The sequence below is a fragment of the Coptis chinensis genome, chromosome 8 (genome assembly GCF_015680905.1).
Source record: "Coptis chinensis isolate HL-2020 chromosome 8, ASM1568090v1, whole genome shotgun sequence".
Taxonomy (NCBI): Eukaryota; Viridiplantae; Streptophyta; class Magnoliopsida; order Ranunculales; family Ranunculaceae; genus Coptis; species Coptis chinensis.
Window position 1 is genome coordinate 94,036,658 of NC_141463.1, and position 23,786 is coordinate 94,060,443.

At 37.1% G+C, this 23,786-nt stretch overlaps 2 protein-coding genes and 1 pseudogene across 4 annotated transcripts; all 3 read right to left on the bottom strand.

The window, feature by feature from the left end:
* Nucleotides 1–401: 401 nt before the first annotated feature.
* On the bottom strand, nucleotides 402–11,366 carry LOC147484574 (dihydropyrimidinase-like). Of its 2 annotated transcripts, XM_086575641.1 has the most exons (13): nucleotides 10,677–11,357; nucleotides 10,453–10,599; nucleotides 10,255–10,306; nucleotides 9,583–9,852; nucleotides 9,237–9,448; nucleotides 9,000–9,120; nucleotides 8,088–8,175; nucleotides 7,920–7,998; nucleotides 7,324–7,411; nucleotides 7,112–7,152; nucleotides 6,957–7,009; nucleotides 6,205–6,361; nucleotides 402–776 (listed from the first exon to the last, which is right to left on the bottom strand). In XM_086575641.1, exons 1-13 carry the CDS (start codon nucleotides 10,824–10,826, stop codon nucleotides 585–587), a joined length of 1,650 nt encoding a protein of 549 aa, XP_086431767.1. In that variant the 5' UTR covers nucleotides 10,827–11,357; the 3' UTR covers nucleotides 402–584. The 2 variants fall into 2 exon arrangements, with proteins under 2 accessions (XP_086431767.1, XP_086431768.1); XM_086575642.1 differs by lacking the exons at nucleotides 402–776; nucleotides 6,205–6,361 and adding an exon at nucleotides 6,373–6,847 and having other exon boundaries at nucleotides 10,677–11,366.
* Nucleotides 11,367–12,381: 1,015 nt separating this feature from the next.
* LOC147484575 (uncharacterized) lies at nucleotides 12,382–16,526 on the bottom strand (annotated as a pseudogene). Its single transcript, XR_015203644.1, has 4 exons — nucleotides 16,331–16,526; nucleotides 15,455–16,049; nucleotides 13,432–13,607; nucleotides 12,382–13,301 (listed from the first exon to the last, which is right to left on the bottom strand). The product of XR_015203644.1 is annotated as an uncharacterized LOC147484575 (transcript).
* Nucleotides 16,527–17,415: 889 nt separating this feature from the next.
* LOC147484576 (uncharacterized) lies at nucleotides 17,416–21,745 on the bottom strand. The gene is made up of 2 exons (XM_086575640.1): nucleotides 18,695–21,745; nucleotides 17,416–17,992 (listed from the first exon to the last, which is right to left on the bottom strand). Exons 1-2 carry the CDS (start codon nucleotides 21,366–21,368, stop codon nucleotides 17,589–17,591), a joined length of 3,078 nt encoding a protein of 1,025 aa, XP_086431766.1. The 5' UTR covers nucleotides 21,369–21,745; the 3' UTR covers nucleotides 17,416–17,588.
* Nucleotides 21,746–23,786: the final 2,041 nt, after the last annotated feature.

The following is a 23,786-nucleotide window of genomic DNA, read 5'->3' on the forward strand; positions in this document are numbered from 1 at the left end:
ACTAGACCCACGTGGTGGCTGAGGTAGTTGAGGATGATTATAATTAAAATGGTGATTATTTGATTGGACTGTTTCAGCTTACTGTTTTAATTGCTATTGCCTTCTAGATATATGTTTCGACAAAATTTATCTACTCTTGTCTAACGATACTTGTTTTTTTTGTTAGTAAAATTTGTCGGGATGTTTTAGTAGAATACAGAGCTATATGAGGTGATTAACTAGTGTATCACTTGAGTTATTTGATGAGATTTATGAGTTAGGATCAGGGATTACCCTCAATTCGAACATATAAACCAACTTTACAACTACCTTAACAGCAAATCTACCCTTCACTGGACCTGAGCAAAGCAACTACAATTGTTAGGTAACCACTTCTTATGAATCCCTTCACAGAACGAAAATGATGCAACTACATTTTTATAATCGGGAAGTACAATACGCCTGACTTTATTTGCATTCAGACAAATGGATTGTGCAATATACAAACGAGACTATATTGTTTTTCTTTTTAATTCATTTGCTTCTATTGAATCTATTCCACTTCCGTTTTTGAACAGTTAATAATACTAATAATAATCTGAATCTCAAGAAGCAGTCCTGAGGCGTTGTACAGGAGCATGCAGGGAAGAGAGATACGCAGTATCAATTTTGTCAATGCCACTAAATATATGACCGAAGGGTGGCATTTCTATATACTTCCCAGAGCCAGGCGTAACCTTGAGTTCATCATTTTCCCACACAATTCTGCCTCCTGAAATAGTCACTTCAACTTTTCCCTGCAAGGAAGCAACTTTGAAAATTAACAGAGCAATACAAATATACAACACGACTAAGTTGAGATAGACAGGAATTACAACTGTGTGAACTGCGAGTTAACCTATATAGTACATGACTATAAGTACCCAGCAAAAAGAGTGAAACAATTGTGTTTCATTGTTCTACACCAATCTTTACAGAACTTATCATCATTAAGGATTCGTTATACACTGATGAGAGATATATAGTAGGCATATATCATTATATTTTGTCGTAAGAGCAGTTGCTCAGAATGATCTAACAATATATGCCTACAATATATCTCAACATACACCTCATGGTTGCTGCTGTAGATATATATACCCTTTACAAGTGAGCCTCATATGGATTCTGGAACACTAGGTATCAAAGGAAAACAGTTGGGTTCTTCCTAATATAGCACACCAGCCAGCATATCCCTAGATTTGTTTGTATTCCATTCCAAAATAACCTAGAGAATATCTTGTAAATATCCTAGAAGATATATTGTAATATCTTGTAAATATCATTTGTTGATTCTATAAAAGAGACATAGGTATCTCAAGGACAGTACTGATTCACAATATTCTTGAGTCTTTGACATGGTATCAGAGCCCTTGTCTTAAAATATTTTTATTGTTTTTTCGTTTTCTTGGCGTTGTGGTTGAGCCTTTCACGACAGTCTAGGGGTTTCGTTTCTTGGCGTTATTGTATTTTCTCGATATGTCTTGTGAGAAAAGTGATTCTATTTGCATTCGGCTCACTGTGAAGAATTTGAAATGGCTAACTACTCTCAAGGTGCGTTGTCCATTGATGAATTTTATTCTGGTTTTTCCAATTTGTGGGCAAAATATTCAGATATTATTTCTGCAACTCTTCCTGCTAATGGGTTGGATATTGTTCAACAAGTACATGAGGTTAGCAAAAGGGATCAGTTTCTTATGAAACTTAGGTCAGAATTTGAACCTGTGAGGTCTCAGTTAATGAACAGAGATCCCGTTCCTTCTTTAGCTGTGTGTTTGGGGGATTTATTTCGTGAAGAACAGAGACTACTCACTCGGGCCTCTATGGAACAGCAGGCTGTTGTCACTCCTCAGGTCGCCTATATTGCTCAACATCAACCCAAGAGATGGGATCCAACCACTACTCAATGCTTCAGCTGTAAGGGTTTTGGCCACAGCCCAAAATTGCACTAAGAAGTTTTGCAACTATTGTAAAGAGTCTGGTCACATCATCAGTGAGTGTCGGATCCGGCCACTAAGAAGGAAGGGTACTGCTTATTCTGCGGTTGCTGATTCTGGTTCCCCCGCTCCTATTGTTCATGCTCATGCTGCCACATCTTCACCTCTCTCTCAGGATATGTTACACCAAATTGTTTTTGCACTCTCGGCTTTAAGCTTCTCAGGTAACAAAAAATCATCCTCTCAACCTTGGTATCTCGACTTAGGCGCTTCCAATCACATGACAAATAATTCAACTTCTCTTCAGAACCTCAAATCCTATGTTGGTTCTCTTAAAATTCACACGGCAAATGGTAGCTCTCTACCTATTACTGCCGTGGGTGACATTTCTCCCATTATAAAAAATGTCTTGGTTTCTTCCCAATTATCTACGAATCTGATTTATGTTGGTTACCTTGTTGATAATAATTGTAATGTGATTTTTTCTTCATCTAGTTGTGTGGTGCAGGATCAAATGTCACAGAAGACAATCGTGAAGGGTCCTAAGGTGGGGTGACTGTTTCCGTTGGTCATGCATCCCCAATCTAGTTCTTTCATTTCTGCATGGTCTTCTTTTTGTACTAGTTCTAATTTGCGTCCTGAGGATTGGCATCGGTGCCTAGGCCATCCTAATCCTCAGGTACTTCATACATTGTTTTGATCTGGTTTTCTATACAATAAAAACTATGTTTCCCTTGATTCGTTGTCTTTTGATTGTTCTTCTTGTAAGCTAGCTAAGAGCAAAAGTCTACCTTTTCTCAATCCGGGTTCACATGCTTCTCAACCCTTTGATATTGTGCATAGTGATGTATAGGGAATTTCTCCTGTCATCTCTTATGCACAATACAAATATTTTGTAACCTTCATTGATGACTATAGTAGGTTTACTTGGATTTATTTCTTGCGTGCTAAAAGCGAGGTTTTCTCAATCTTTAAAAATTATCTTGCACTCATTAACAATCAATTCAATTCCTCTATCAAGAGTCTTCGATCTGATTCGTGGAGGCTAATATCCATCAAATGAGTTTCAACAATTTCTTCAAGAACGAGGCATTCTTTCTCAACGATCTTGTCCAGCTACTCCACAACAAAATGGAGTGGCTGAACGTAAGAACAAACATCTTCTTGACATGGTTCGAGATTTACTTCTAGAATCCTCTATTCCTCCTTGTTTTTGGTTTGAAACGTTATCTACTGTTTATCTCATAAATAGATTGCCTACTTCTGTGCTTGATAATGTTTCTTCATATTTTCGTTTATTTGGGCATCATCCTCGTTATTCTAATCTGCATACATTTGGTTGTGTTTGTTTTGTTCATCTTCTCCCGCATTAAAGAACTAAAGCTTTCTGCTCAATCTGTGAAATGTGCATTTCTTGGTTATAGTTCTCATCAAAAAGGCTTCTTATGTTATGATCCTGATGTTCATCGTCTACGCATTTCACGGCATGTTGTTTTCTTTGAAAATCAAAAGTTTTTTTCTCTCTCATGTGGCTCCCGTGTCTTCTATATATTCTATTCTTCCTGATTTTTCCACCCCTGATATTCCTACAAATCGATTTCAGCCAGGTCTAGTTTATACTAGACGCTCTCGCCCCTTGGTTACTCCTTCTATGGACCCTCTTGATTCTCCTGTGACGATTGATCCAGCACCCTCTATGGCAGTTGTTCCTTGACGGTCTACCCGAGTTTCTCATCCTCCTATTGGTATGGTTTTTCCTCACATATTTCCATGACTGCCACTCTCTCCTCTATTTCCATTCCTAACTCTTATAAACAAGTTGTGGCACATGAATGTTGGCAACAAGCCATGCAGGCTGAACTCGATGCGCTTGAGCAAAATCAAACGTGGGATGTAGTACCTTGTCCTTCCTCGGTGAATCCTATTGGTAGTAAGTGGGTGTTTTCTGTTAAGCTTCGCTCTGATGATTCTTTGGAACGTTACAAAGCTCGATTAGTAGTCCTAGCCGCAACCGACAAGAGTATGGCATAGATTATGATGAGACATTTGCCCCTATTGCCAAGATGACTATAGTTCGGCTTCTTCTTGGCTTCTTCTTGCCCTGGCCGCCTCACATTCTTGGCAGTTACACCAAATGGATGTTAAGAATGTTTTCTTGCATGGGGATCTTAAGGAAGAGATTTACATGAAACTTTCCTCTGGTATGGCACTTCCTACCCCTACGGCCCTACCTCCGTTTGTAAGCTGAAACGTTCTTTTTATGGTCTTAAGTAGGCTCCCAGGGCATGGTTTGAAAAGTTTCGCAGCACACTACTCGGGTTTTCATTTACCCAAAGTCAATATGATGCATCTTTATTTTTTCACAAGAGTAAAGATGGCATGGTCTTTCTATTGGTGTATGTGGATGATATTATCATCTCGGGTTCAGATGTGATACTTATTAAGAAGCTGCAACAACACTTACATACAGTATTTCAGATGAAAGATCTTGGGGCCCTCACTTATTTTCTTGGTTTAGAGCTTCGCTCTCAACCACACGGGTTGTTTCTTAATCAACACAAGTATACACAAGATCTGGTCCACATTGCATGGCTGGAAGATACCACTTCAGTTGATACTCCTCTTGAAGTGAATGTAAAATTAAGAAAGGATGAGGGTGACCTTCTTGATGATCCTACCTTATATCCACAATTAGTAGGGAGTCTGATTTATCTCACTATTACTAGACCTGACATTTCTTATGCAGTTCATACTGTCAGCAGGTTTATGGCTTCACCACGACATCTTCACATGGTAGTTGTTCGTCGGATTATACGGTATCTTTTGGGGACTCCCCATTGGGGATTATTTTTTCCACATGGCAAAGCACTCAATCTAGTATCATACAGTGATGCTGATTGGGCAGGATATCCAGATTCTCGGCGATCTACAACTGGATGGTGCGTTTTTTTTGGTGATTCGCTTATTTCATGGAAATGTAAGAAGCAAGATTGTGTGTCAAAATCATCTAATGAAGCTAAATATCGAGCCATGTCAGTCATTTGCTCAAAAGTGGTCTGGCTTCGTGGGATTCTCTCTGAGTTAGGTTTTGCTCAAACCAACCCAACTCCCCTCCATGGCGATAATACTAGTGCTATACAAATTGCTGCAAATCCAGTGTTTCATGAGAGAACAAAACATATAGAGGTTGATTGTCATTATATCCGGGATGCCTATGAAGCAAAGGTTATTACTCTGCCTCACATTCCTACCGAACATCAAGTCGCTGATCTTTTTACTAAGGCAATGACAAGACAACGACATCAGTTCCTTGTTAGCAAATAGCAAATTGATGCTTGTTGACTCACCAACATCAATTTGAGAGAGGGTATCAAAGGAAAACAGCTGGGTTCTTCCTAATATAGCACACCAACCAGCATATCCCTAGATTCTCTAGATTTGTTTGTATTCCATTCCAAAATAACCTAGAGAATATCTTGTAAATATCCTAGAATATATATTTATTGTAATATCTTAGTAATATCTTGTAAATATCCTTTGCTGATTCTATAAAAGAGACATAGGTATCTCAAGGAGAGTACTGATTCACAATATTCTTGAGTCTTTGACACTAGGTGTATCCGTCTTTCCAAAGTATCACAGACTAGAAAACACTAGGGAAACTAAATTACTGTCTAAGTTCTAGACAATGGAAATAGACAGGTCGTTCCGATATGGATCTTTTTTATACAGCACCAATGATCCTGCAAGAAATTACTAAGGACACGGCACATTATTGACTCGATGAATTTTGTGTCTGGAAAGTTTGCTCATCAGAATCCGCAATTGTGTCTGTGGCAGACAAGTACAACCTTGTCCAAACATAATCAATTCTTGGTCCTTATGATATAACTTCATGCGTACATGCATAAGCAAAGGCTACTTCTTCCAAAACCTAATAGACACTAAATGGTGTTTGTCACTTATTTTTAGGAGGGTAGGAAGGTTCAAAAGAAACTATTAACTATGGGACTATTTTGAACATACTCATGTTGTTTCTCACATGATTATGTTGTTTCAACCCCTAATTATCCAATAAAAGCATTCAAGTTTATCAAAGGTTTGTCGCAAATGATCAAGTGTACAACATGAATTACAGGGACTACCATAAACCTAAAGTGATATAGAACTTTCACTTTCCATATTTATTGATAGAATTTTAACCAATTCATTAATGGAGAAAGATATAAATAAGTTTTACAATGAGTACCTTTCCTCTCCTTCCTTCATACACATTTGTGTCTGATCTCGAATGATGAGACCTTGCTGATATTTTGAAGCTTGAATTTGGGTTGAATATGATTATATCAGCATCGGATCCAGCAAGAATTGCTCCTTTTCTCGGGTATATATTGAATATCTGAGCACTGCAAATTTCATTCACGTCAAGTCCTTCAATATACAGATTGCATCATCCAACCGAGTTATAAAATTAATAGAAACCATTAGCAAAAAGTAAATTATTAATCTTATACCCATCTTATAACAACCCTTTTGTGTCAAATATAAAAAGGCAATCATTCACTAAGTTGAAACTTGTCATTCATTTGCATAGTTGATTGATGAAGCTTTTCAAAGCGGATGATACCAACTCCAAGTAAGAGAAGATGATGTAAAAAAGATTATCTAATAACAAAGAACATGATTCCATACTTCCACGCTACACAATTCCTTCACTTCACACACAAACAGCAAGTGGAGCGTCCTGACAGTATAGTCGGTGAATCCCACTTTCCTGTCTACCCAAATGGTCATTGGAGATTAAAACTCTCAGATTCTGTGCTTCAGTCAGCAACCATACAACTGAAGCATAACTCCTTACTCAACTGCATTGGTACTTCCAAATAGAAGCCCTACCAGTGTCGGTGACATAGCACTTTTATCATCAGTATTATAAAATACAGAGATACTCTATCTGGTATGCCATGCAGAGCTAATAAAGAAGCCAGAATACATGCATACCATTCAGTACTCGTTACTCGCACAAAATTAGTAACAGAAATTTGACCAGACTCCTGCATCAAATCATTTGAAAGAGTAAGATTAATGAAGTAGATACATTGCCAAGTACAGGCAATTTGTTTACAGAAGCCAGCTAAAAGTCCAGGACAACTTACCACCATTGTGTCCCAAATAAGATGCATTCTCTCTTCAATTCCTGAAAATTCCAGATGGCCCAGTGAATTAACAAGGTGAATAACTAAGGTCAAGTTCATTTATTGGCCCAAAACAAGAAAATAAATCGAACCAAAAAAGTGTCATTTCAGTTACCCTGGACAGCCTAATTAACTTTGAAAATACGCTTGAGGTGGCAAGAACTAGAGATTACCATTGACACCATTAGGGATTTTCCGAAAATCATCGATCCCAAGAGCTTTTTGCGTTGAATTGAATGTACAATGATCAGTTCCTACAAGCTGCACAAAAGAATGCCACATGCTATTTAGGAATTTCCTAGCTTCTGCAGCATGGTTACATAATAAATGCAATACTCTGTGACTCATGAGACGAGTCCATGGGAAAAAAATGTTTATCAAAGCAGTAGTCATTTCAGCTGATAACAGTCAAATACACAATAGAACAACTAAGAGAAGTAGAAAAATAAACCAAAGAAAGCAGTTATGATTTTAAAGGTGAACTATCTCACGTAAGAACTAGATACTGTAGACTGACTGTTCTCACAGCCCAAGGAATTTCATAGACAACGTACATTGACTCAAGATATCATATTCATGAGTATGAGATATTCAAGGACAGCAAATATTGTTTTTGTTTTTGGTTTTCTTGTGATCAAAATTTTTGGGATATATTGTCCCTGAGAAATTAGACTTCTATACCTTTTTCAATGCTAGATATTTTTGAAGACAAAAAGATATATGAGGAAGATGCTCTCAATTCCAAAAAATCAGCCAAAGAAAAAGTAACCTGTAAAGTTCCGGTTGAAAGGGCAGCTTGAAGTGCTTTACCGTGTCCGAGTTTCCTTATGGGAGGACTCATGACATACCTGGAGCAATGAAAATCACAAATTTCTTGGCAATACTTCAAATACTGACTAAGAAACAAAAGAGAACTGAAAGGTGTACGAGTTCTTGCTTTGCTGCAGTGATGAAATCATTGTCCCAAAACCAGGAATCATCTAGAACCAGTCCAGACACTACTGGTTCACCAACAACTCTTTGTCCTGCAGTTTGAAGTTAAAGAATATTAGCGATTAGCCGATTACTTACATCAAAATCAAGGAGTTGTCTGTAAAGTGATTTCCATATAAACATGTGCAGAAGGTACGCCTAAAAGAAGTAAATTTTGAAACACACACAACTTCCAAACATGAATCTATAAAGCCCATCAGGCAATCGTCTTTGGAGCTTGTTGCTATCCTGTGGGGTATTTGGATTGAGCAAAATCGTCGACACTTTGAAGGCGTTTCCGCATGTAAGCAAGAGTTTATCATATCTATTAAGGCTTTATTATTTCAGTGGTCTAAAACTTTTAAAGAGTTTAGGAGCATCCCTTTTGAGTATTTTGTGGTGAGGTGGGATAGGCTTTTGTATTTAGAAGTAGAATAATTTGTAGTTCTTGGGTTAGCCTCCTGTGGCGCTGTTTTTACTTTTATTTTGTTTCTTTGTAATAGTAGGCTCTCTCAGCCTACTTTATTTTCTTTTCACTTTTAATGAGATTTCAACTTTACCGAGCCAAAAAAAAAAAAAAAAAAAAAACTATAAATCCCATCTAGAGTTGTGGCTAATTTTGCTTAATTAAGCAAATCCAGAAACCTCGGCAAAATGGGAATGGTTTAAGATGGAAATCTTGACTAGAGTTATAATCACAAACCACATCTTCACCAATCTGTAGAACATTACAAATCTTACCATTCAACATGTTTCCAAATGATATAACATGCTTGTATGTGTAAAACCATGATTCAGGTCTAATATAGATTATAACATTATTAACACGTGCATACTTCACATTCAACTTTAATGAAAAAAAAATAAAGATTCTCACCAGATTTTCGAGCCTTGGCTATCTCTTCCATCGCATCAATGCTCATGACATGGACCACGTATAGAGGTGTATTGACAAAACCAGCCAAACGAATAGCTCTAGACGTAGCCTCTCCTTCCAGCTGTTTGCATTGAACTAATTAAGTAAGGTACATATTCTATGTGCATCACCTTGAAAAGATTCACATAACTCCATGCAGGAGTGCTCATGAGAACAACAAAAGAACCAAAAGATTACCACAGGTGGCCTAGAGAGTGCATGTCCTTCTGGACCTGTGATACCAAGATCTATCATCCTTTTCTGCCCTTCAGCAACAGCATCTCCATTCTCTGCATGGACCATGGCCAAGGCACCAAGAGACTTACATATTTTGAAGCCTTGCAGCAGAAGTTCATCACTGATCATAAGGGACCCTTTGTAGGCAAGAAAGAACTTAAAAGAGTTGATACCTACAAGTCAGAAGAATGCCAGATGGTGTGATCATGGGAAAGAATGCTAGACTATCCACCACTAGAACTTCAACAAAAAAATGGTGACAAAAATCAAAAAGTCAAAAATACACCTAACTGCAAACCATGCTAACCTTTTTCCTTAACCATGATCTCCATGTCTCTTGCAACTACTTCATCCCACTTTGTGATGGCCATATGGAAACCATAATCCATGCATGATCTTTCTGCTTTTTTTGTATAAGCTTCGAAACCTGCAGATAAACTTCCATTTACTGGTATGACAAAATCGATGTGCATTGTTGTTCCCCCAGCTAACGCAGCAGACTGACCAGTGAAGAAATCATCAATAGTCTCGGTACCCATGAACTCCATCCCCAGGTGCGTGTGCGGGTCGATACCTCCTGGTCTCATCAGAAACACATATTTCCAAAATTTATCAAGGTAAATTTTATTTAAAGTACATAATTTAGTAGATTTATTGTGCTGACCAGAGATAAGGAGATTTAAAACACTTTTAATATATATATATATAAAAGTACAACTCATCGGTTTACATGTCTCAAGTATAAGGAGGACTATGTGTAGGAAAGAGGACAACATCAATTCCCTGGTAATGAATTACACATAGGACACCTCATGTCCATAAGACAGATTGAGGAGGGCAAATCCATTATTAATAATGCATATTGCTATAGCAGAGTTATAAATAGAACAATATATGACATATAAAGTTGTTCTATAAAAGTTAATAATAGTCAACTGGTTCTCCTATACCTCAGAGTTCAAAAAGACAAAAGATTTACCTGGCATGACATACTTCCCAGTTGCGTCGAGAATAGTTACATCATCACCAACCTGTAAATTGCAACTTATTTACATCCATGTCAAAGAGTCTCATTCATAAACACGTACTCACATTCTTTTCCCTATCAATTGCAGTTAAGCAACAAATCAAATAAAGCACATTCTTAAAGGGGCACTAACTAAAATAAGCTTATTACCTTGATGTTAGGTTGCACAGTGACTATAATTCCATTCTCAACATAAACATCAGCAAGTTCTTGATGATGAGCATTCACAACAGTCCCTCCTTTGATCAACAACTTGGACGATGACCCACACTCAAAATCTCCATAAACATCACAAAACTACACAAAACATTAATCAAAATAAAAAAACTCACCCCTAGACTAATTAAAGAAGTTTAATACACATACAATCTTACCTCCGGTATCTGGTTTGATTCTGAGAGTTGGATTTGGAGAGAAACAAGGAGCAGAAGTGGAAGAAAGAGGAGACTGATGTATTGGTATGAGTATCTCGAGGAGTGTGATGATGAGGGTTTGAGAAGAAGAAAGTTGAGTTGTCCTGCCATTTTTTTCACTTAAAGAAGTCAACTTGAAAAGAGTTCCACTGATTGTTTCAGCTGGTTTATCAAGTGAGCGTATGTAAAATGACTTTTGCCCCCCCCCTATAGTTTCTCTCGTCCGTTTCTATGTATGAAGCCAAGCTGGATGCACCACAATGTTCTGGTGGATGGGTTGTGTTCCTGAAAGCTCCACTTTGTTGAAGGGCTTGTGAAAGGGAAGTCTATTTTACCTGGACAAGATGGCTAAGATGTTGGCGCACAGATATTGGCCATCTGTTGCTGCTTTCAATAGGCTCATTGGAGGGTTGTGTTCCGAGGGTAGGAGTTATGAAGCTGTGTTGTGGTTGGAAGAGATGGCAAGTCAAGGTAACTGGCCAGAGGTTTCTGTATGGAATTCATTGGTGCAAGTTGTGTGTTCTGAGTCAATTGAGTTCTATGCTTCTGCTGAGATGCTTCGACATCTTACTACTCCCTTCTGAAGTTTGAGAGAATAGATGTATTATGTCGTAGTACATATATTCAGTTAAAAGAAGTGTATGGACTATGAAGTAGGATTTGGTACCTATATCGAATTTAGTTAATATTAGGGTACTTTGAAACACTCAATTTGTTATTATATATGTCCAGCTACTAGCATTTGTCCTATTTTGAGTGTGTTAACAAGTTGGCGGATTTTTATTTTGTGTATATTTTACCTTTGGTTTATATTGAGAAGTCGCCATAGTTTGTGTGGTCTATTGGCTTTTTTTTTTTTTTTTTTTTTGAGAGGGTGTAAAATGACTCTTGTTTGTTGAATGTATGTGTCCCCTATAGTTTCTCTCTTCTTACGATTTTCTTTTCATCTTCCTCCTCTCACTCTCTTTCTTCTCCGCCCTTTTCTTCATCTCCCCCTTCATCTTCCTCCTCCTCATCTCTTGCTACGCTCACTTCCCCACTGTTATGCAGTAATTCTAGTAGTTTGCATGTGTTGTATTTGGTACACCTAGGGAGTACAGGAACCTACGATGAGTTTTACACTTTAACGGCGTTGCTAATGTGATAACCCTAATCTTCAATGTGTTGAATTATGGGGTTCTTCTAAGTCCTTAGACTTGGACGTAAAAGTGTGGTGTTTTGGACTTTTTGAGCACTTGCAGTTTGCAGTTTGTAAGCAAAATGTCTTCTATGGAAATCACTGCGAACTGCTATACCGACGTGTTAAAATGCTCAGCTTTCGACATGTCGTTGGATATTACGCAATAATGCAAAGCTTGTGAACTGGAGGACGTTTGCCTGTAAATTTGGCATGCTACAAGAACGAACACTACGAAGAACTACGCAATATAATTAAACAAAGACTTAATTTGGTTAGGCTAATTACTCTGGGTATAAACTAATAGGCTAGGGGTTGTCCTGGTCTGGAGAGATGATGATTAACTTACCAAATCAAGCAATAATTATACTTCAGCAGAGCCCGGATAATCACATATTTGATGGACATAACCACGTGAAGAGGCTGCTATATAGTTCTTTAAATGATATAAGATGGAAAGTTTATGCACCAAAGAATTGAGACCAAACGGAGAAAAATGCAAGCACACTTGCTGATTCTCATTATAAAAAATTGGGGAGAAAAAAAGTGTATTTACGTCACAACAGATTATTCAAGAATAATTGAGCATGTCGGAGCATATAGAAAATCCTCCTGAGTGGGCATTTCTCACATCGCCCTATCTTCCCTCTATTTTCAACAACTCAGTTTTCACAGGGTTAGAGCCTCCTAGAGGACTTCTTTCAGGAATAGAGGGCAGGGGTTCACTTTTGAGACCTATCTGTATTTGTAGAAGCAAAAACCCCAGAAAAGCATTTGAGGGCTATTTGCTCCCAGTGCCAATTTTTTTTCTTTTTTTTTTTTTTTTTTTTTTTTTTTTTTTTTCTGTAAGTTTTTTTACATAGAAGATATCTGAGCAATCCAGGATAATAATCACGGAAAGACTAAACCTTATTCCCTCATTTAAGGAGAAGCCCATTCGAAATAATGACATGCAGCACCCCTCGCTGCAGACCAGTTACTACAGCCAAAGAAGAAGCTTCCATGGTTCGGGCCTGGCTTCCGGACCATGCACTTGCTGCTTTTCACCCCACAGTGGCAATACATGCACCGCTCCTTGCTAGGGTCCATATGAGCAGGATAAAACTGGATAAAGGGAAATGTGAGTGACTTTGGCTTGTGAGGAGAGGGGGAGGGTACAAATTGGCGATCAGGGGACTGGTGCCATGCAAACTGACTCTCAGCAGTATGCCACATCAGTGAATTTGTTATAGAAAACCTGAAGCCCTGGTGCATGATGTGGGTAAGCAGACGAGCAGTGTTCCTGGCATCATCAAGGCCACAGGTGTGCACGTCCCTCCCATGCTAACCCAGCCAGCTGAACTGCCTCTTTGAGATTGCAGCGGACTCCACCAAATACCTCATTGAATGGAACTCTCAAGTTGATCCATCTGAGCCAGAGTTCAAAAGAGAACCAAGTCAGAAGCTTTTATAATTGTGCTTCTTTATCGTCGTGAAAAAGCATTCTCCAAAATTAGATAATTCAAATATAGATGGGATTAAAGAATTCACTAGAATTACCTGTTGAAGTAGGGAGGTTTCCAGATCCTCTTAAAATGACACTCTGATTCTAACATCACACGACAATCCCAGTTAGACCATGTAACAACAGCAAAATTTGTGTGCTTAATTCCCTTGTCTTCCAACCACTTATCATGCATCAGTAAAGCTTCACTAAGAGGAACGCCTCTTTCTACCTGGCACCACACCCAGTCGTTACAGGGTTATTATTAGCATTACAGACTGATGCATCAATAGTATGGTTCAATTATCAGAATGAGCACGATAAGAACTACTGTATGGAATGGGTATTAATAGATCACTCAGGCTCATTGTAATCAGAGAAGACAGAATAGCTGATTAGGGGGACAAAATATCTGATATATTGATGACTTGGTAATCAGTCATCATTTGTGGCCCAACTAAACAAAATAAGTCAGAATATGTGGTGAATTTCAGTTACATGTATTCAATAAGTCTGCAACAATGTGAAATTGAAGTAAGATGAAAATTTGTAGAAACTCTATCCTACTCTTAAAAATCATATCATGTTTACTGTTCCACACTTCTGCTTGAGACTTACAATAAACAAGAGCTTCGGAACACAGAGTATCCTTCTATGAAGCAGTGAATACTCCATTGGCAAACTGAAGTATGGCAATCACGTAAAGTCCAAGGGGAACAAAATCAACAGACCCTAATAAATAGATACTGGTTTCAGAAAATCAGAAATGAAGGTTCAAGGAACAGAACACTAAAAACTGTAAGCAAAAACTCAACTATCGACAACGTTAACAATGAGATCTGTCCTTAGCAGTTCCATAGATAACAGAATGACGATGAAGATGGGAAAATGGGAAAATGGGAAAATGGGAAACATGAAGAACATTATCTTAGTTTCCAAGCAATAAACATCCTAATAAAACATTACCACTGCTTTTCCATAAACTATCAATTATTGCAAACACACCTGCTCACCCAGGAAGAATGCTATCTTATGTTAGAGGACATGTGGGAAGCACTAAATTCTTTATCAAACTTTCACCACACATGAAAACACAAAGAAACCTGTGAAAGGGATCCTGGTAGCCACTAGCCAAACTTTTCTCAGGACTTTAAACATGCAATCATTTTAAGATGCCACGAGACCAACCCACTGACAGACGTTTGTAAGGGTGATAGGTCAGCATCGCGTGACACAATAAGTGGGGTATCATTCCTATGGTTGTAGGGAATCAGGTGCAGGACGTGGAACCCAAAATGTACTAGCTATAACCATTCCATTGAATTTCAATAGGCTCTTAATCGAGAACCTACATATCTTAATCATATTCTGATTTCAGGTGAAGAGGCTCTTAATCGAGAACCTACATATCTTGACCATATTCTATCACTTTATTCTATAAAACATACATGCGCCACAAGCATCATTGACCTAATTAAAGCCGTGTTGCAGCCTATTGAAGTAGTAGATTCTGATGAAAGGGCCCACCCAGATTCCAAAGCAAGTAACTTGATTGATGCACTTTTATTTTACTTTTTGTCACAACCGCAAATGAAACTAAATAATGATTCTGCAAGATTTATTAAAAAATCGATAGAAGTTGTTTAATTTGTTAAAAGCTTAAGCAACCTTGGACTTTTCAGAGTCATTTCGAGTGTTAGAATATCCTGAATCAACCTTCTCTTATCCATGGCCTTCCTTATCGGTTCATCTAACCCTCTTTAACATACATATAATTGACAAGGTGTCACTGTGCCAACTACTTAATATTTCATTCAAAAACTATTTTCTCCTCATATAATGAAAAATATTAATAATTCACTGTAAAGTACCCTCACATGGATCATCTTCTTGGCCGATGCCAATACCAACGCCAATGCCAATGACCCAGTCATATAGTGTGCACTATAAATTAATGGACGTGTTCACATCACACCAAAGGCTACTTAAATTTCTTTCTGTTAGGAGCGGGCTAGGACTATAACTTCCCTTCCATGCAATATAATAGAATGAAGTTTGCAAAATAAACTCCAAACTAACCTGAAGTTGCTGGATACCAGTAAGCTCCTTGCAGAAATCACTCAAGTGTTGATGATATACAGGCCGCACATATGTTTGAAAAGAAGCTTCTAGTTGTCCAGTCACACTATTCACTAAAACAGATGGAAACTCAATGATCTCCTGGGGATGGGGATTCCTATCCTTGTCACATGTTGCCTCAAAGTCCATAACCACAAAATAATGGAACTCTTGAAATTGGAACTCTTGCGGATAACATTGAGAGAACATCCGGAAGGGCAGATACTGAACTCTGCCTCCAACAGGAAAATTATACTCCCGATTCAGCAAACTAAAGCTCTCAAAGCCATTCCACTGGTTCTGCTGCACTTTGTGAAAATCAGGATGGAAGTTCGACCACATCCAAATATCTTGCTGGTAGACAGGTCTATAATAACCTTTATTTGGAGGTGCAAATGACTCATTGTTCAATGAACTAGCAGGCTCCACAGCACCATTTCCTGGATTGGCAATTGCTCCATTCTTGAGCTCAGGAACGTCTTAAACAGAGTTTCCATTATTTTGCAGTTTGTAAGGATATGCCTTAGTCTGTAAGCATAGATTCTTTTCCATGTTTCTGCGAGAAATTACAGGAAACACAAGAACATGAGATCAAGAATATAAAAAAGGTATGATGGTATTTGATCATAAACATTACATAATTGAAAATTTTAACATTAAACAAGGACCCTAAGTCTTTTTTAAAGATACAACTGTTGTTATGAGGCCAATATTAATTATCACCCCCTCAAATCCATTTATACCACCAATTATTGCCGTTAAACTCAAAACACATATTCCCCAACTCCCAAGTGAAATAGAAGACATAAAGCTATGGTATTAGTCTTTGGAAATGACCTTCCATTTCTTCCACAACTATTTTGCGATGTCTTTTTTGTCCTCCGTGACTGTAAACACTAATCTTTGTAGTGGAGAAGAGGAACAAGAATAATGCATATCATCAACACATTGAAGATGCGCAGAAGAAGTGAGGATGCTTATAGGAATCAGAATCTCTACTCTAGTTTAATTTAGATTTCACAGTTGCTTTTACCTGTAAAATACTAAAATGTCAGATGGCTTACAATAATAAAGACTGAAAATAGATAATTCATGTGCCGACCCATGTTCGTGCGAAATTAAGGCAGGTATGATGATGATGAGTTTGTGTACCTCTAAAACTGTCATTAACTGGGATGCAAATACTAATCTTTATAGTGGCATCTCTACTCTCTAGTCTTGGTATGTCTTGCCCCTACATGATAGTCTTTGTGTTTCATTCAGGCCACTCATGCAATTGCTCCTACGCAACTGAGGCAGGAAACTAGGGACTGAAGGGTGTAGAAGTTAGACACTCCACAACTGTGAATCCCAATCTTGTTGTTGGTTTATCTATTATAAGTTACTTGTGTCTGTGTGTGTGTGAATTGGGGAAATAAAAAAAAAAGACAAAGAAATAAGTGCACACCAAACAGTATAAAAATATTTGCAATCTGGAAACTAAGTATATCCTCTTTTGGGCACCTCTTAGTGCTCAGAACAATAGTTTCGGAAAGCTCAGCCAATAAGTCTGCAGTCTAATTCGAGGGAGTCCAATGCCGCCCAGTGATTCAAGAAAAAAGTAGAATGTTTAGGTTTTTACTTAGGGGCAAGGTTCATGTTTACTATGTGGCTTCTGGTGTTAAACGCCAGGTCAGTGAGTGGAGTCTAGTGTAGTCAAAGTTTCAAATGATAAACTTTTCAAACTAAAGTGTCAGTGGCCGGATAACGATTGTGCTCCATTGGGAGTGGCGTCAGCTTGCCTCTAGGGCTAGACCTAAGCCACCCTACATCTTTAGTTGCATATACACGGTGCAAAATTCAGTTGCAGATAGAGGAATATGGTATGGTGGGCCACTGGAGGAAGATTTTCATAGTTTTTCGGGGATAAGGGACCATTTGAGTTGGTCTGAACAAAGATTGCATAATAACCAAGTTATGAATGTTTCAGAAGAATATAAATGAAGGAAAAATTACGTAGAAAAACACCGATTTAATTTCTTATGCTCTCTCTATCTCTTTCACATTCATTTATTTTGTAAGAGATGTGGTTTTACCTTTCAAACCGTCGTTGGAGTCAGTTACATTCTTCGTGAATCCTAGCACCAAGAAATGTTTTTCTAATAGCGTTCAATTCTCTACTGACATCTCTAATATCCATTCTCTCTAACGGTGATTCCATAGAACATGCAACCCCAATTCTAACTATTGCAGTTATGCACTCTAGCAATTTTGTTCTTCTGTGACTGCTGATTCTCATGGTATTAGTATCTCCTAAAGTGTCATCTCCTTCAAATAGAAGTATTGGATCCACAATCTTTATAAGTTGATCTTGCAAACCATTGCTAGCATAGTTATGGAGGTTTAAACCGTTCGTAAACATCTCATCGGTTGGTCTCCTTCCTGTGGACATTTCCAACACCAGAATTCCATAACTGTACACATCACCTTGTATGGATGCATCAGCTCCCATACCATATTCTGCAATATATACATCAATCATATCACTAGTTTTAGTAAACCATTTAAATGAAATATATATATATATATATATATATATATATATATATATATATATATATATATATATATATATATATATATAAGAGCTATTGGCCGGCAAAAAGAAAACAAAAAAAAGAAAAAGAAATATAATAGTAATACCGTAATGTTTTACATCCATTCTACTATAGAGAGATTAAAAAGGTCCTCACAATCGTCAGTTAAGATATTAATAAAAGTAACCAAACTAGCTTAATTACCACCACATCCACAGTTTGTTCATCATCGATCTTTTGAATTTTAATTCAACTAACATGGACTGAAAAGTAATTAGATCAAGTTAATAGTTCTCTAACAAATTTTCATTTGCACTAACGTCCAATTCCTTTTTCCTCTTTTAAGATATCTACATAACTATTTTTTTTCAAATGACTATCTAAATAACTATGCTATAAGCTTTAGAGCTTAAAACATTCAACTATCCAAGGCCCTCCTGTAACTTGGGTGTTAATGGCGTCGAACTTAACTAGAGAAAAAAGAGGCAAAAAGAATTGAGTTTCACTAAAATGAGGCTACCCAGAAAATTATAACTAATGATGCGATATACTAGATATTAAATTCATGCATTTATGAATTGCAAAAAGGATTGAAATCAACATACATCGATCTTTAAATTCCTACCTGGAGCGGCATAGCCAATAGATCCCTTTACCCCTATTGAGGTACTTTGATTATCAAGCAAGTTCTCTATTGATCCCGAAAGAAGCTTTGCTAAGCCAAAATCACCAACATGGGCTACCATATCATTATCAAGAAGCACATTGCTTGGCTTTAGATCACAATGAATAACCAAAACGTGGCACTCGTGATGAAGATAGCTAAGCGCAGAAGCAACATCAATGGCAACATTTAGTCTTTGAAGTAGGTTCAAAATCGATTCTTCATCTTGTTTGCTAATCTCTTGATGCAACCACTTATCTAAACCTCCATTTGGCATGAACTCAAAGACTAGTGCTTTAAATTCATTTCCTTCGTAATCCACACTAGAGCAAGAAGTTAGAATCTTAACAAGATTTCGATGGCGGATATTACGCAATGATTCACACTCTGCCACGAAACTCTTTAAAGCTCCCCTCAATTGAAGTTTGAACACTTTAACAGCAACAACGGTTTCGTATTGGTTAAGCATTCCCTTATACACACTGCCAAAACCACCTGCACCAACAAAATTAGTTGAAGAAAATCCACCAGTCGCTTGAGAAAGATCTCCATAAGAGACCTTGAGATGCCGATCACTCAATGATGGCAAAGAAGTCGTTTTAAGTTTACTTTTTCTTCCCAAGTAAAATATTAGAGAACCTGATGCCAAAAGAATGAACACGGCCATACTGATCAAAATTGCGATCTTGGAAGGATTGGACCTTTTTTGTTTTTCAGATTTCTTAATTCGGCATGGCAGCAATTGCAGTTCGTGTATACCCCCACAGAGATCAGAATTCCCAACAATTGAAAATTTGCTTGCAATTCTAAAGATTCCGTTCACTGGTACCTCACCTTCAAGTTTATTGAATGATAGATTCAACCGCTGGAGATATGGAAAGTTCTCTAGATATTTTGGAATTCCACCAGACAAGTTGTTCCTTGATAGATCTAAGTCTTGGAGAATCTTTAAAGAACTCAAAAATTGAGGAACTATCCCTTCAAACAAATTTCCGTCCAAGTATAAATTTTCCAAACTCAAAGACTCACCAAGAGTACTAGGTATTAAACCAGACAACTTATTTCCAGACACCTTGATATCAACAAGATTTTTTAGTTTTCCTATTTCTAAAGGTAGGGAACCAGTTAAGGAGTTCATAGAGAAGTTAAGAAAAAGCAGAGTGGAAATATTAAAGATCTCTTTAGGCAGGGTACCATTTAGGTTGTTTTGTTCCAGACCCAATAATTGCAATTGGCTAAGAGCACCAAGACCTGAAGGAATGTTTCCTTCCAGTCTATTGCTCCCTAACAACAATCTAATCAATTTAGTATTGTTTGCTAGAGAATATGGGATCGGTCCAGATAATTTGTTTTCTAGCATATCTAACCCCTGTAAACTACGAAGTTTTCCAATAGAAGATGGAATACTACCGGAAAAGTTATTAGACCCAAGATATAATATAAACAAATTGACCAGGTTCCCAATCCCTTCTGGGATAATTCCATATATATGATTGCCTCCTAGCAACAACACCTCCATTCGGTTGGAGAGATTGGTAATAGAGTTCGGGAATACACCTCCAAAATTGTTTTGGTGCAAGGCTAATGACTTTAGATTACTGGAGTTGGTCAAATAAGTGATAAAACTCAAATCATGAGCTTCTCCTGTTCCTAGATGATTGCCTCCAAGATTTAGCCGTTCGATAGTTTGAGGAAATTGAAAATCCTTAGGAATTTGTCCTTCGAATTTGTTATTTCCAATATCAAATAGTTGAAGTTTAGAAGCATTAGCTAATGAAACTGGGAGTAGTCCAGAAAGTTGATTTATAAACCCATAGAAACCGACGAGATTAGGAAGAGTGATGCCCATGTCTGGTGGAAGACTACCACTAAATTGGTTACCGGTAATTGCTAAGATATTCAAGGATGAGATGTTGAAAATTGTTAACGTGACCTCACCAGATAGTAAATTACCTTCAACATCGAACATTTTTAAGCTTGACAGTCTACCAAAGGTGGCTGGAATACTTCCAACCAATTTATTTTCTTTTATAAGGAAAGTTTGAAGCGACGAAAGATTACCTAAAGAAGGGGGTAGCATTCCTGTCAGATTGGTTCTTCCAATAAGCAAGAATTCAAGCTTTGACAATGAGTCAAGCTTTGCCGGAATATTCCCTGAAAATTTGTTCAAACTTAAATTAATGCCCCAGAGTTTAGTACATTGGGTTAGATTGACTGGAATTTCTCCTTCGAAATTGTTATCCACCAGTCTGAGTGCTTGAAGACGAAACAACCGACCAATTTCTTGTGGGATCTCACCGTAGAATGTATTGTTCATAAGTTCGATGAACCTTAGGAAAGTGAGGTTTCCAATATGAGGCGATAACGATCCAACCAAACTCTGGTTGGAAAGATCCAAACTTATGACTCTTTGATGACGCTTGCCGCATGTAATGCCTTGCCACTGACAGAAATGAAAAGATCGGTTCCACGAGCTTAAGCCGCCTTGAATTCCATCTCTAATAGCAATTAGAGAGTGAAGATCAGTCTCATTTCCAGAGGTGGCCATAGAAGGCTTTGTTAGTGACATCAATGGGTTAAAGAGTAGGAAGATGATGTAAAAGTAAAGTAATGTAAATGCCTGGTTTGAAATCATCTTTGGGAATTGTATAAACTAACAGGTATGTGGTGTAGTAATATATAGGAGCATTGCGACGTGTACTTGGTCTTGCGGTGTAGAATAATTTGGTCATTTTCAATCTATTGTCGGAGTAGAACTCAAAACTGGTTTATCTGGAGGACGGATAGAGAAAGGAGAGGAAAGAGTATTGCGACGTGTACATACTCCGTTTCAATCTTCAAATTTGGTCATTTTCAATCTAACGTCGAGTAGAACTCAAAACTGGTTTATCTGGATTCTGGAGAACTAATAGAGAAAGGAGAGGAAAGAGTCAAGCAGAGATATACGGTGATTTTGCTCCATATATTTTCTTAATAAATCATTTTCTTAATATATAGGAGCATATATTGACTTTTAATATCTCCATTAGTATTGCCGTGTTACCGCTTAGAATTTTGGCTGCCTTCTAGATTAATTTGGTAATCACGGCCATTTGTGTGGCTGCTGTTGGAAAATAAAAGTGTGATTTTTTTTTCTTGTCGTTGTCAATGTTTTATTTGTGTGACTGGAGTTGTAGTTTATTTGTTTGATCAAATGCGTCAATTGGGACTTGGGAGTGTTTTTTTGGTAGTTTAACTGGGCACTTGTCAAATTGGACTGGGCTCCTAAAATGGCCTTAAATAAGTATCAAATATAAAATGTCCACAACTTCACCTATAAAATGATTTAAAACCTAAGCTTTTGTACATATGATCTACTAACCGTAAATAACATCTCTACAAAAATTCAACTTGTTTGACAATTTTTAACATTGGCAAAAAATGATTGCAAAAACTAGATATTTTTGGGCTATTATATATTTTTTCAAAAGTGGACAACAATTTTTATCTAAGTTAGAGATATCAAACGAGTTGAATTTTTGTAGAGATGTTATTTATGGTTAGTAGATCATATGCACAAAAAATTAGGTTATAAATCATTTTGTAGGTGAAGCTGTGGGTGTTTTAAATTTAGTACTTATTTAAGGTCCTTATTTAAGATCCTTTTAGGAGCCGGAATATATATATACTAGCTATAACCCGTGGCTACGCCACTCTTGCCTCAAAGACACCTCTAAACATCCACAAATTCCTTAGAAACATTTGTGGGATATTTTTTTTAACTGAACTCAATTCTGACTTATTTAAATGACCAAAACATAGACTTAATTTGCACTCACAAATACTAACTTAGCTCCTGACTTCCCAATTATATAAATGCCTTATTTTCTCGATTGTGGATGTATTTATTTGATATTTAAGGCATGGTTTTGTTTATAGTTTAATTGTCCTGGAGCTTAGTTGGGTGTGCTTGTTAACTGGGTTTGAGGAAAATTGTGGATGGCATTAGTGGACTTGGTAATTGTGGTTAGTTTAATTGTCTTAGAATCTAGTAGATCTTGCTGACTGGTTGGCAAGGTACTATTATGGTGGGTGTAGTGTGAGTGTGTGACTGGGAAGGTGTTATTATGCATGTAGTATTTTGATTTTTTTATTAGTTATTGATTTTGTTCTTGTTTGATTGTTTTGGTACTTGGTAGGCTGACTTAACATGGGCTCTCACAAATCCCAACTTCATAGCTCATGGCTTCCTAAATATATGAAGCAATTACTCTATTATCCATCACATATTTCCATGATTTAAAAGAGAAAGTTAAATTAAATTAAATTATAATATAAATGAAAAGGTAGAGATTAGAGAATACAAACAATTCGACATATTTAACAATGAAATAATAAATTAAATTATAAAAAAGCTCTTGTTTTGAGGGAGAGGGGGTCTATCTATATACCGTTGGTTGATTACTTCACTGGTTGAACTTTGTAAGAGAAGCAACATACTCTCGTAACTCTATTACCTAAGTCATTATATTATCATCGAGTTTTGAGAGCGACCAAATACTTTTGGCTATCGTTGAGTTTTGAGACCTCGCCATTATTTTTAATAGTGTGTATGTTCTTAATAAGGTTCTTAGCTTTTGAGTGGGAGAGGGGACATGACTATTGAAGAAAAATGGATGAATATATAGAACTCAAGACCCATTTCATTGAATGAGGTGATTTCAGAAAAAAGTATTGACTACCTTTAATGAATGAAGATTGAAGAGTTCGCTAGAAGCAATTGTTAATCTTACGTACTTCACTGTTAGATTATGCCAAAATTGTTTTTTCCTTGGCAATCTAATATAACAGGTTCAAACTTGAATCAAACTTGAGACATCAAACTTGAGGTTCTTGAATGAGGAAACTATAGCCTATCAAAAAAGATAAAAAAATTCCAAACAAACGAAAGAAAAAAAAAAAACATAGCACTTTTTGAAAGATATGGTTTTTTCTTTTAAAGAAACCCATCGAATCAAATTTCTTTGTAAGTAGTGAATTTTTAGAGAAGGAAATAAAATGTTTACACGTAAAA

Bases quoted from the DNA above. Each gene is read 5' to 3' on its own strand.
- LOC147484574 (XM_086575641.1), bottom strand. From the start codon at position 10,826: ATGGCAGGACAACTCAACTTTCTTCTTCTCAAACCCTCATCATCACAC. The intron at 7,153-7,323 runs GTAATCTCTAGT...TGGAATTTTCAG, and splicing joins AATCCCTAATGGTGTCAATG to GAATTGAAGAGAGAATGCAT. The intron at 6,362-6,956 runs GTATGCATGTAT...TGAAATTTGCAG, and splicing joins CGAGTAACGAGTACTGAATG to TGCTCAGATATTCAATATAT.
- LOC147484576 (XM_086575640.1), bottom strand. From the start codon at position 21,368: ATGATTTCAAACCAGGCATTTACATTACTTTACTTTTACATCATCTTC. The intron at 17,993-18,694 runs GTAGGAATTTAA...TATATATTGCAG, and splicing joins TATTGGCTATGCCGCTCCAG to AATATGGTATGGGAGCTGAT.